The 12,244-nt window shown below is 36.7% G+C and overlaps 1 protein-coding gene across 50 annotated transcripts in view; it reads left to right on the top strand.

Annotated features, from left to right (window-relative positions):
- The window catches only part of RIMS1 (regulating synaptic membrane exocytosis 1), a 413,878-nt gene extending 404,286 nt beyond the window's left edge, over positions 1-9,592 (top strand). For all 50 annotated transcript variants that reach the window (XM_070418243.1, XM_070418247.1, XM_070418292.1 and 47 more), the window contains 4 exons: positions 2,275-2,387; positions 5,615-5,716; positions 6,306-6,445; positions 7,264-9,592. In XM_070418243.1, the coding sequence (XP_070274344.1) occupies positions 2,275-2,387; positions 5,615-5,716; positions 6,306-6,445; positions 7,264-7,482 (574 nt within the window). In that variant the 3' untranslated portion in view covers positions 7,483-9,592. The remainder of the gene's footprint in view (positions 1-2,274; positions 2,388-5,614; positions 5,717-6,305; positions 6,446-7,263) is intronic.
- The last annotated feature ends 2,652 nt before the right edge of the window (positions 9,593-12,244 follow it).

Here is a 12,244-nt window from a genome sequence, read left to right as displayed (position 1 = left end):
TCTGCACAGACCTAGTCATTCAGAACCTTCAAAGGAATGATGCAATGTTGGGTTAACATAAACTGATTTCTATCACTCAGCAAAGTTCAGAATAGTCCACTCATGGATGTTTATTGTAGCAAAGTCACCTTTAATGGATTCTTTCATATAGGAAACTCATTGTCTGGCCCGGTTACCAAAATCTGAATTAAAATTTAGAAGTGAGGAACAGACTGACAGCTGTCAGAGAGGAGGCGGGTTGTGGAGCTGGGTGAAAAACCTGAAGGGAATAAGCAAAAACAAACAACAACAAAAACACCTCATAGACACAGACAACAGTATGGTGATTATCAGAGGGAAAGGGGAATGGAGGGAGAGATAGAAGAGGATATAAGGAGAATAAATGGTGATGGAAGGAGACTTGACTTGGAATAGTGAACATACAACACAATGTACAGATTATGTATTATATAACTGTACACCTGAGACCTATATAATTTTATTAACCAGTGTCACCCCAATAAATTCAATAAAAAAGGAAAATCAGGAAAAGAAAAAGGAAAAAATAAATGAGGAACTAATTTTCATATTCTTACACTCTCATAACAGCAACTTACATTTTTCTGTTTTTTAAAACATCACTAACTCATTTTTCCCTTAAGATAAAAGCCCAGACTCTATCTTCCTTGTTGCTGTTTTATTAAACAGTTTTAGTTAATTTATTAAACAGTTTTAGTTAATTCTAAAATTAATTAACTTTGAAAAAATATAACTAGAATTTTTATTTTTTTTTGCTTACCTGGTTTGTTTTTTACTATTTCATTTTCCTATGCTTGAGAATTTTTCTCATAAAACTGAATTTTTACTGAGGTGACAGATCTTACAAATTTGTAATTATTATTCTTCAGTGGGTTGCTTGGTGATTAACCATGTAAAATTTTTTATAGTTATTCATTTATTACCATTTAAATAACTAATTTACCAATCCTAATATTAATATTTTACTGTATTTTACTGGAATTTTTCTATTTTGTTCAGAAAATGAAATAAAAGTATGCCAAGTTCATATTTGTGATGTACTTTCCCATTCCTAAAACTTATTTGATCAAATTATTGGGATGCATGCTATCAGCTAAGACCAAAATATCAGCAGGAGTGAAATTTATGGAGGTAAACTTGCTGACAAAACACCAATATGTGATGAAGTCTTATAAAGCAATATCCAAATGCAAGACTGGAGACATTTTTTATATAAAAATTAACAAATCAAATAACATTTACATCCATCATGGATAAGCCCCTTAGCCTCTCAAAAATTTCTTTTCATATTCTCTGGATGGGTGGTCATATGTACCCTTTTAATTCCCTTGATTGTGAAAAAATAGTATCTGGGGAAGCACATTGGAAGCAATAAATCCCTATGGACATCTGTTTATTTTAAAAATGCTCATTGCAGTCCAGCCACCTAACAAGCCTGGTTCTTGTTACCCAGGATACATCAATAAACAAGAAGAGCATAATCACTGCTCTGGTGGAGCTCACAGCCCAGGAAATTCAGGCAGTCATGCTGTAGTAAGAAACAGACACACATTTTAATCAATCCATTGCATTTGAACTAAATAAAAATCTCAGATAATATAGAAATGCAATTCACTCAAAATGAATAAATTAAACATTTTATTTGTAAATAAGAATGTGTATTATGCTATAATATTTATATAAGAAATCACAATACTATATAATATATAATGTGTGATATATAATATACAATATATAATATATATAACATCACTATATCATATGATGTAGTAATTAGTGCTATTGAGTAAAATAAGATGGGCTAACAGAATATGACATGCTATGTCATATTTTTAATTTATGTAGAGAAGGTAATACTGATAAGATAGGTATTTTTAAGTTTAGCATTAATATTACACAATGTTTATGAGCAATTATTTAAAGTTCATGATATAAAAATGTGCATCTTATATTTTATGTGATATACTAGTATTTAGGTAGGGAATTTTATTTGTAGGTGTCCAGAAAATGTAAGATATTAAAAACTATAACAGAGCTCTCTTGACTACCACATCTGCTCTTAATTTGAGAGTTTAGATCTTTTCTCAATCAATGATGACTCTCATATGCTTGCTTGGTGCAGAGGCGAAGCAATCAATAAGTAAACCGATTGTCTAAGCAGTGTTTATGATTCATGATCAGAATTAGTAGTATAATGGAAACATGAAAAGAATTCTAGGAGAGCTAATGTTTTGATTTTTGTACTTTTGCTAATAGCTTAATATTTCCTGGAGTGAGACTGGGAGCGGACAGTCAATTTAGTGATTTTCTCGATGGGCTGGGACCAGCCCAGCTTGTTGGCCGCCAAACCCTCGCCACCCCTGCAATGGGTAAGAATCAATTTTTCTACAGAAAAAGTGATATTTCATGGTTGACAAGGTCATTTAAAATAGCATAATTGTAATGCAAGTGAAAAGTAACATTTCAGCTAGGGTGTTGCTGGTTTCAAATGACTGTTCTAATTTCACATGCATTTTTCTAACTTGAGATATTATGCAAAATGAATAAAGATAGTCCTACATCTTTGAATTATCAGAAAACCCCTGTCAAAATAGAGAGTCTCCAGTAGATCCATAATGAATGGAGAAAATTATATGTAGCATGTGCCATAGCTGTTTCCTGAAGGACATGAGATTCCATCTTGAAAGGACCCACGTAGCACTCAACAAAAGGCTTGAAAATAAGTCGATGCAGAGGCACATCATCACAGAATTTCACACCACCAGAAATTAACAGAAAGTCCTCCAGCAGAAAATCTTCTAAAGAGGATAATTCTATGCAAAACTATCAAAATCAGATTTCCATTGGACTCTTAAACAACAACACTGGGAGCTAGATGTCTACTGAGCATTATCTTCAAAATTCTGAGTAGCAATTGGTTTCCAGCATAGAGTACTATAGCCAGCCAAGTTTTCAAGTAAGTTTAAGTTTAGGCTAAATAAAAACTCAGGACAGTAAAGGTCTCAAAACATTTTTCTCATACCCAACATTGCTCAGAGAACTATACTTCCACGAAATGAATGAAGTGAATTTTAAAAATTGTGAACTAAAATGAGGAGATCCAGTAAATAAATGTTTCAACACAGAGAGAAACGGTTGGTGGTGAATGAAAACCTAAAGATAACAGCTGTAGTAAGCTCCAGAGCAATTTGTTCAAATTGTATCATGTCAGACTTCATAAGATTAAAATCTATAGAATACCTAATGTACTTGATTTTATGGAAGAGGTAAACAACTCAGGAGAGCGTGTGGGGTTGAATTAGTGATATGTACATAAAAACGTAAGCAAATGCTTTCTAAAAAGATACTTATTAAGTGCAAGAAAGGGGAAAAGCTGTCCAAGAAATGAGAAGTATTAATCATAGTATTCCAGTTCACTCCGCCATACACAATGTTACATAATCATAATAATATAAATATTAATACTGGAAAATTGGATGACCGAAAGTATCTAGCATGTGGTGGGGATAGGAAAGAAGTGAGAGAGTTTGAAATTAGAAGTCAATAATAATATCTAAAATTGAAAAACTAGGATGATAAATTATAAGTGTAATACTTAGAGATATGAAGGCAAATGCCAAAAAGTGAAAAATAGATCAGATGAAAATATTGAGACTTATGAAAGCAGTGACCCTTGGAAGGCATGAAGTTGACAGAGAGAATGGGAATCTTTTATACTAATAAAAGTTGTCTTATAGCCCAGCCAGCGAGGCTCAGTGGTTAATTGTGGATCTGTGATCCAGAAGGTTACGGTTTGATTCCCAGTCAGGGCACATGTGGGCCCAGTCCCCAGTATGGGGTGTGCAGGAGGCAGCCGATCAATGATTCTCTCTCATCATTGATGTTTCTCTCTCTCTTTCTTTATCTCTCTCTCTCTCCCTTCCTCTCTGAAATAAATAAAAATATGTTTTAGCAAAACAAAACAGACGTCTTATAGAACATTTTGACTCCTTAAACTATGTCTATATGTGGTTAAAACCAAACCAAAAAAGACCATGAGACCTCCAAGAGCTGAGATCTAAAACAGAGTGACAAAACTAATGAACAACTGACCTGGGAAATAGAACTCACAACTGAAAAATGGAGATGACTCAACTAACTGAAAATAACTTCAAAATAATTACATTTAACATTTTCAGAGATAAAGTATTATATCCATCAGAAAAAGAAGAATATCTTATTAAAAATGGGTAAAGCATATGACAAGCAAGACATAGAGAAGGAATACAAGTTGAAATTACTTAGAAATATGTTCAGCCTTCATAATAATCAGGAAAATGCAAATTATAACTTTTTAACCATCAGGTTAGCAAAAATTAGACATACTGTTAATACCACTATTAGTGGGGTATAATACTTCTGGTGATAGTGAAAACTGGCACAGCCTTTCTGAAGGATATTTGGCAATATGCATGGAATTTTGAATGCCCGTTCAATTAGAACAGTGATGGCGAACCTATGACACGCATGTCAGAGGTGACACGCAAACTCATTTTTTTGGTTGATTTTTTCTTTGTTAAATGGCATTTAAATATATAAAATAAATATCAAAAATATAAATCTTTGTTTTTCTATGGTTGAAAATATCAAAAAATTTCTATATGTGACATCACACCAGAGTTAAGTTAGGGTTTTTCAAAATGCTGACACACCGAGCTCAAAAGGTTCGCCATCACTGAATTAGAGTGACCAGTGGTTCTCAACCTTCTGGCCCTTTAAATACAGTTCCTCATGTTGTGACCCAACCATAATATTATTTTCATTGCTACTTCATAACTGTAATGTTGCTACTGTTATAAATCGTAATGTTAATATCTGATATGCAGGATGGTCTTAGGTGACCCCTGTGAAAGGGTCGTTCGACCACCAAAGGGGTCGCAACCCACAGGTTGAGAACCGCTGAATTAGACCCAATAATTTAAAATCTGAGAATTTATGATCAAGACACATTGACAACATATGCAAAAATTCTTTTTAAAGCTATTCATTATAATGGTAACAATGTAGATAGCCTACATTTGGTTAAATAGTTAATGACATGCCTATTTAGTGGCCCATACAGTCAATAAACGGAGGATGTATGGTCATAATAGCTAGATAGATAAGTAAGAAGGAAGGAAGGAAGGATGGGAGGAAGAGAGGAAAGTGCTTATGAGATTGCTAGGATATTCACCAAAACAATAATGGTGATTTCTCTAAGTGGAAATATAGATAGATTATGCTTTTTATTAAGAAGTATTATATACTAAATGACATAAAGGATAAGAAATCTTATTAGAGTACAAGAATCACTTAAATACCTCAGTATTATTGTTGTTGAGCAATTTATAACCTAATCTGGGACTCTCTTAAATGGATTAGTACCAGAAAAATGAAGAGAAACATTTGAAACCTGATTTGGAAGTAGGGAGAGAAGGGTGAGGAGGGGGGGTTCTAAATCTTTGTTTTTATCAAGATCATAAAGATCCTAATTTGGAGCCTATTAACGGACCTCTGTTTTTTTAACTGCACATAACTTCAAAGAAGCTGAAACGTTTTGTTTCCCCTCCACTTGCAGGCGATATACAAATTGGAATGGAGGATAAAAAGGGCCAATTAGAAGTTGAAGTGATTAGAGCACGAAGCCTCACGCAGAAGCCTGGCTCCAAATCTACACCTGGTAAGGGAAGGGGTTTGGACCAGAAAATCTCACAGGGGCAAAAAACTCAAAACACCTGCTGCATTGAAGTTTATATGCTGGTTTTTTTTTTATCATCTGATTGATTAAAAAGGCAGCTTTTCTGTGTTCTTTGAGACTATAAAAATGAATCTTTGCACAATTATTCTGTCAGAAAGTATTAGGAATAATATTGTCATAGTAGGAAAAGTTCAGTTATGATTGTTTCTTAGCTTATGTCAATTAGTTTTTTGGTACATTTAGAAATGCAAAAGGAAAAGGTTTTGTTGTAATACAAGGAAACAATGAGCTTTAAGATATAAACCTGAATTGTAATTCCAGATGTACCCCAAGTAAGTCAAAGTCTTAAGGTAACTTGCATACATTTATTTGAAATTATGAAACTGGCTGTAGTGATAACATATGGGAGTGAAGGAGTAGAATTTCTGAAGCACTTTAAATTGTAAAAGATTTAAATAGTCAATGGAAAACTTTCCATAAGCATCTCTAAATCTCTAGTAAGGCATTTTCTAATATAACCAATTTAATGTAAAGGATTAACTTCTCATGCATTAATGTTACCTTTGTTTAGCTCCATATGTCAAGGTATATCTTTTGGAAAACGGGGCCTGTATAGCCAAGAAGAAGACAAGAATTGCACGGAAAACCCTTGATCCTTTGTATCAACAGTCCCTGGTGTTTGATGAAAGTCCGCAGGGTAAAGTTCTTCAGGTGAGTAATAGCTCATGTGACTTTTTACACTGAAAATCCACATTATCCATGTAGACGTCGAAGAGGTGATCAAATAGGAAGAGACTCAAGTTCAGTAGAGAGGAATGTGGTATAACATTCTCCCATAGAAAAAAATAGCAAGTTGCTGTTTGCTGTGAAATTAATGTATTAAAATATATATGGGTTTAATGGACTTTAATAAAATTAAACTTTTTCTTTTTTTCTCTACCTTCTTTTCTTCCTTCTTTCTATCCACTCCTCTACTTTTGCCCTATTTGTCACCCCTTGCCTCATCTTGATAGCTAGATGTAGTGGTGATGATAGATAGATAGATAGATAGATAGATATCAAGGCAAATGATGCCAGTAATAGTTTATTGAGCATTATTATCTACAGACATGAGACACAATGAAGAAGAAAAGAAAGGAAAACAGAAGTGTTCGGGGACCAGCAAGTATTCAGGACTGGCTGAATGTCAGGTGCATTGCTTATTAGATAGTGGTTACTAAAGAAGGTGTTGAATTTATATGTAAATGAAATTGTATATGTATTTCTTTAACATGGTTTATGTATGTAATACCCCTCATTGACTAGGAAAACATTACCTGCCTTCCATCGAATCTAAAACATATTGTGAAGTGTCTTTTTGAGCACCTTCATGTTAATATCTTTTTACCTAGTTTTCCTCCGTGGTGTTGGTTATATTCATTTCCTCTCCTTAGCTGACTGGCCCCCTTTACAGAATAGTTGCTTTCAACTCTCCTAAGGTACAACTCTAGAGAGGAGTTTCAGTTTATTGCCTTTCTCTGTCTCTGCAGGTGATCGTCTGGGGAGACTATGGAAGAATGGACCATAAATGCTTTATGGGGGTGGCCCAGATCTTATTGGAAGAACTTGATCTGTCCAGTATGGTAATCGGATGGTACAAATTGTTCCCACCGTCATCGTTGGTGGATCCCACACTCACGCCCCTAACCCGCCGGGCTTCCCAATCATCTCTGGAAAGTTCAACTGGGCCTCCCTGCATTCGATCGTAGTGAACTCATACTAGAGTCATTCCAATAAAGCTCTACCTTTCAGGATAATAATCGGAACCAGATATTTCATGATCAAAAGCATTGTTGGAGACAGACAATCAACTTGTGCTTTGCCTGTAGTAGTTTTTCAATAATGTGTCCCAACTGTTGTTTCAAATCTGGCTTCATATGACAGAACAAGGCAGTGTATCAGATTACAATAAGAGCCAACAAGCTAGTGAGAACCACTGATGCTTCTAAAAAAACAGAAAAAGAAGAAACTTCAATTTACACACACACACACACACACCACACACAAGCACACACACACACATGCACATACGCCCACACCCACGCACCCCAAATTGAACAAACTGGAAACTCTCACTCTGTGATAAGTTGTATTTTACACGTTTTTACACAGACCACGAGCAGTGTTATTTCCCTGGTGTTCGACAAGTTTTGTTCTTTTGTGTTTTGTTTCTGTGTGTGTTATTTGTTGCTTTTGGATTTGTTTTGTTTCGTTTTTCACTGAGTTTGTTATTTACACTGGTTTTCGGCTGTGTCATGACAGGCCTCGTGATGCTTACAGAGACCCTTCCTTTCTTTTTCCAAACTCGCCACAAAAAGGGCTGAAGCAGCCTCTGTAGCATCTCCCCTGCGTGTTCAACAGCTGAACAAGGCGAGGCCCCTGAAGGGCTCCACTGGTTTTCATGCTATAATTCTTCAGTCTGCTGTGTGGAAACCCTGAAAACAAAAAGTTATCTTCCAAAAAAATTATCCCTGAATCACCATGTTTAATGGAGAGCACATCTGTTCGCATTCTAAAAATATTACTTTCTTTTCCATTGTTCTGCATGGAAGACTTTTAAAGTCAATCTGCAACTAATGCTGGGAACTAAAATTAACTGCATAATCGTACCTTGGAAACACTCCTTGTGATGCCTTTTTCTTCCCGATATAAAAAAAAGTATATGCTCATGTGTACAAACCACACTTTTGACTTCAAATGGTGATTAAAATGGATTTGGACCTAAGACACTGTCGGCTATGCCTCAGTGCAGACATACCCGTCCACCTGGAAAGAGCATGGTGTGAGCTGTTCAGTATTTCACTGGAAATTCCAGTTGAACTATTCTGCACTAAACTAATGTTTTCATCGAATTTTAGTTTACATTTCTTTGAGATCGATGCAAGCACAAAGCTCGTTTTTTGGGGGGTTTTTTAAATGCAAAGTATCTTACTTTGGGGGGGGGGGGGATAAAACAAAGTCAAATTTCAATGTGCATTTTCTTCACCTGAGTTTTTCTTGGCCTTGACTTTCCCTTGTGGCATTCTGTGTGTGCGTTCCATACTGCAGACCCTGCAGGTGCATTGACATGTTCTCCTCCTTTTATGAGTCATTCAACTTTTGTGACTACACAGATAGAGCAGCATGACTTGGAACTGTTCAACGCTGCATGCACATTTTGTAAAAAAATAAAATAATAAATAAAAAATGAAAGAGAAAAGAAACAAAAGGCTATTTAATAATGTATGTTAGTTCCACATAGGCCCGCTTGTATGTTGCATGTACTTGTACATTTTGCTCGTTAATTACTATACTGAAATAACCAAGAAATCTAAGCCATCCATTTTTGTTATAGACATTTTGCAGGTTTCTGCCAGACTCGATCTGTTTTCCTGGGGTGAAATGTCTATAGATGGACTTTATTTTTTACCCTCTGGAAAACGTGATGTAGTATGGACCAAATTCCTTCTAATAAATATTTTGGTGTAGATTCTAACTGTGGGGCTGTAACACATGTAGACACTGTGTACACACTAGGTTTTAATCCATAGACATACTGCCTGCACCAAGTGAATTCTTTATCATTATTTACACATGCCAGAATCACCTGCCCGTCATTCCACAGGGCACAGACTGACCACTACTCACCATGCTGAGCAGGAAGAACTGAAGCATTGGTGCACTTCTACTAGATTCCGTTCTGTCTTAGTGGCCAACAACCAACTATAATTGGGTAGTATCTTTCTATTTTGACCACTTGTCTTAACACTCCCCTGTGCTTTTAAATGAACTTCCAACTCATGTATGTAAACATGTTTAATAAAATTTACTTTTCATGTCTGTCGGTAGCCATCTGTGTTCTATGTTTTGCCCAGATATCCACTGTGGGTTCTATGGTGCAAAATGGGAGCCAGATCATGGGAAGGGGAGGTTGGGATTTGTTGTCTGCTGCGGGCGTTTGACTTGACTTGTCACTGCACTATCTATGTCTTAATCTATGGCCCAAAGGGTACTTTGCATCACGTACAAGTTTTCACTTTGTCAGCCTGTCTAAGTGAGCACATGACTATACTTCTGAAAAGTGGCATTATTAAAAAACAATAAATCTCATGAAAATAAAATGGAAGGTTGTTTTTCTGCTGCTGTTTGAGTGTGCTAATACAAGAGACAACTCTGTTGTCCAATTGCCAAGTCATTTCATGTAATGCGACATCAAAATGTCAATTCCTGCGTCTCTCGTCAAAGCATCTGGGTCCTCTGTCCGTCTTTCTCTTCCGAACCCCTAATGGATTTGTAAAACCTTGCCTTAGTGTAGGCTGACTTAACAAACCAAGAAATGTATTAAATCCTCTTCAATCGAACCTTAGGAAATATATTTTCCATTATTGTAGAGTCTCTGAAAGTGACATGATAAAAGAGAAATTATTAGCTTTCTTAACTTAATTTCATGATATTTTTTTTCTCCAATAGTGTGTTTACAGATTTCACAATCAGCATTTTCACACTGAAGCACTGATCCCATGTTGTTTGGTAGTAAAATAACTGTTGAGATCTACTTTTCACCTTTTAAGAGCCCTTACTTTTGTAAAGCAAAATAAACATAGTTGACTCAGTATCAAATTTGAGACTATAAAGCAATTTGAAACATGTCACTATATCAGTTATTTCAAGTTTTTTAAAGAAGCTGACTAAATTTTACTCTATTGAACCAATCAGTTGTTTGGTCTACAGGATATGAAATTATCTGTTAGGCTGGGTCAACAAGAGACTAAAACAATTGATGGATTCCGTTGACAGCCAACTGTCAGAGTGAAGCTGTTTAGTGCACACACAGCGAGAGAGCACATAAGTGTGTGGGCGGGGGGGGGGGGGGGGAGGGAGGGGCGGGGGGCGGCTAGTCTGCCATTAAAATAGGCAACTGAATGTGGCTCCTATTTTCTAGACAGAAAAGCAAGTCTCCTGTCAAGTCAGACACATCTGCGCAGCATTATGACTTCAGGGCCTGCAATGAAGAGAAGTAACCAGAGGAGAAGCGATTTTGCTAAGTCTTCATGGTTTCTTGTTGAACCTGACAACCTACTTTCTGGAAATTCCAGCCAGAGATATATGATCTGATTTTACTTAACTAACAGCATTAAGGGTTTTGTTGGGTGCTAGATATTAAGCACTTGGGATATAAAAATGAAAAGAAAAAAGACCTAACTAAGAGCATTAAGGGCTTTGTTGGGTGCTAGATATTAAGCACTTGGGACAAAAAGAAAAAGGAAAAAAATCTTACCCTGTCTTAAAGGAGCGCTCTGTCTATAAAGAGAGATCATTGCATTAAAAAAAATGCAATTACATTCATTTTACTAGTGTACAAAGGGCTACAGGATTGTGTTTAATTCTCATAATAGCCTTATGTGTTAAATACTCTATGGCCCCTATTTCTCATAAAGGATCTGCAGCTTGGAGCGCTAAGCAAGAGGCCAAAGGTCACCATGCAGTTGGGGATGGAGCTGGGGTATGAACTGAGGTCTGGAGGACTCTGAGCCTGCCCTGCAAAACACTCTACATCTTCCAGTAAGTGCGGACAGAGGAGCTATATCTTCAAGAACAAAGAGCCCACCAGGTGGGAAAGCCCTCTAACCCAACCATCCTCCGCCTGAAGCAGCCCTTGACCTGCATGGTTTCTCAAGCACCTATGCTATTATGGGGGGAGGTGCCGGAATAGGGACATGAGGCAGGTGAACTCTTTTCCATCCACTAAAATGTCTAAGGTTGTTCTCCACTGACTCTCTCTCTCTGTGTCCTCCTCTGCTGCAGTCACTCTTGGCACTATCAAACCTCTTGAGTACATCCTATGCAGGTTTCAGGAAGAGAAATGAATCAAGGATGCAGAACAAAGTGATCTTTAGCCAAACCCAGACTTATCCTTTGGTTCCCAGGAAAAATCATCATCTGAGTACCCGTACCCTACTTCTTGCCCCCAGTCCCAGTGCAACAGTGCTCCTCAGTTCTGCATCGTCACAAAAATCTGCATCTTGGAGTTGAACTGCTACACCTTGACTCCCCGCCCCATGGAGTTTCTCGGCCCTCCCAGAGTCGGTCCATACGCCTCTCGGGTGTCTGCTTCCAAAAGAGATTTCATTGCCTTATCCCTCCTTGTAAACATTTGTCACAATTCTACTTGGCTCACTTTGGTTATATACCATTGGGGCTTGCCCCTACCCCTCCAGTGGGATCTGGCCAATGTGTATGCATGAATGACAGTTGCTCTACCACAGTCACTTCATAAAGGACCGACATCTAAGAAAGAAGGAGGCACAGAATATAAATATAAATATAGATAAATATAAGTATAAATATAAATATACCAAAACTAAACAGCACTCAGAATGGCCATAAATGAAGTCCCTGCCTTTGATATGTGTACTAGTACACATTCTACAATGACAAGACAATGGGCAAGACAAAGTCCGGAAAGGGGAAATGTAGAAAATTCTTGTGTCT

Source organism: Myotis yumanensis, unplaced genomic scaffold (genome assembly GCF_028538775.1).
Source record: "Myotis yumanensis isolate MYYU_CA2020_CCGP unplaced genomic scaffold, mMyoYum1.0.hap1 SCAF_6, whole genome shotgun sequence".
Taxonomy (NCBI): Eukaryota; Metazoa; Chordata; class Mammalia; order Chiroptera; family Vespertilionidae; genus Myotis; species Myotis yumanensis.
The sequence above is the reverse complement of the archived record's forward strand: the minus strand, read 5'-3'. Positions and strand labels throughout refer to the sequence as shown.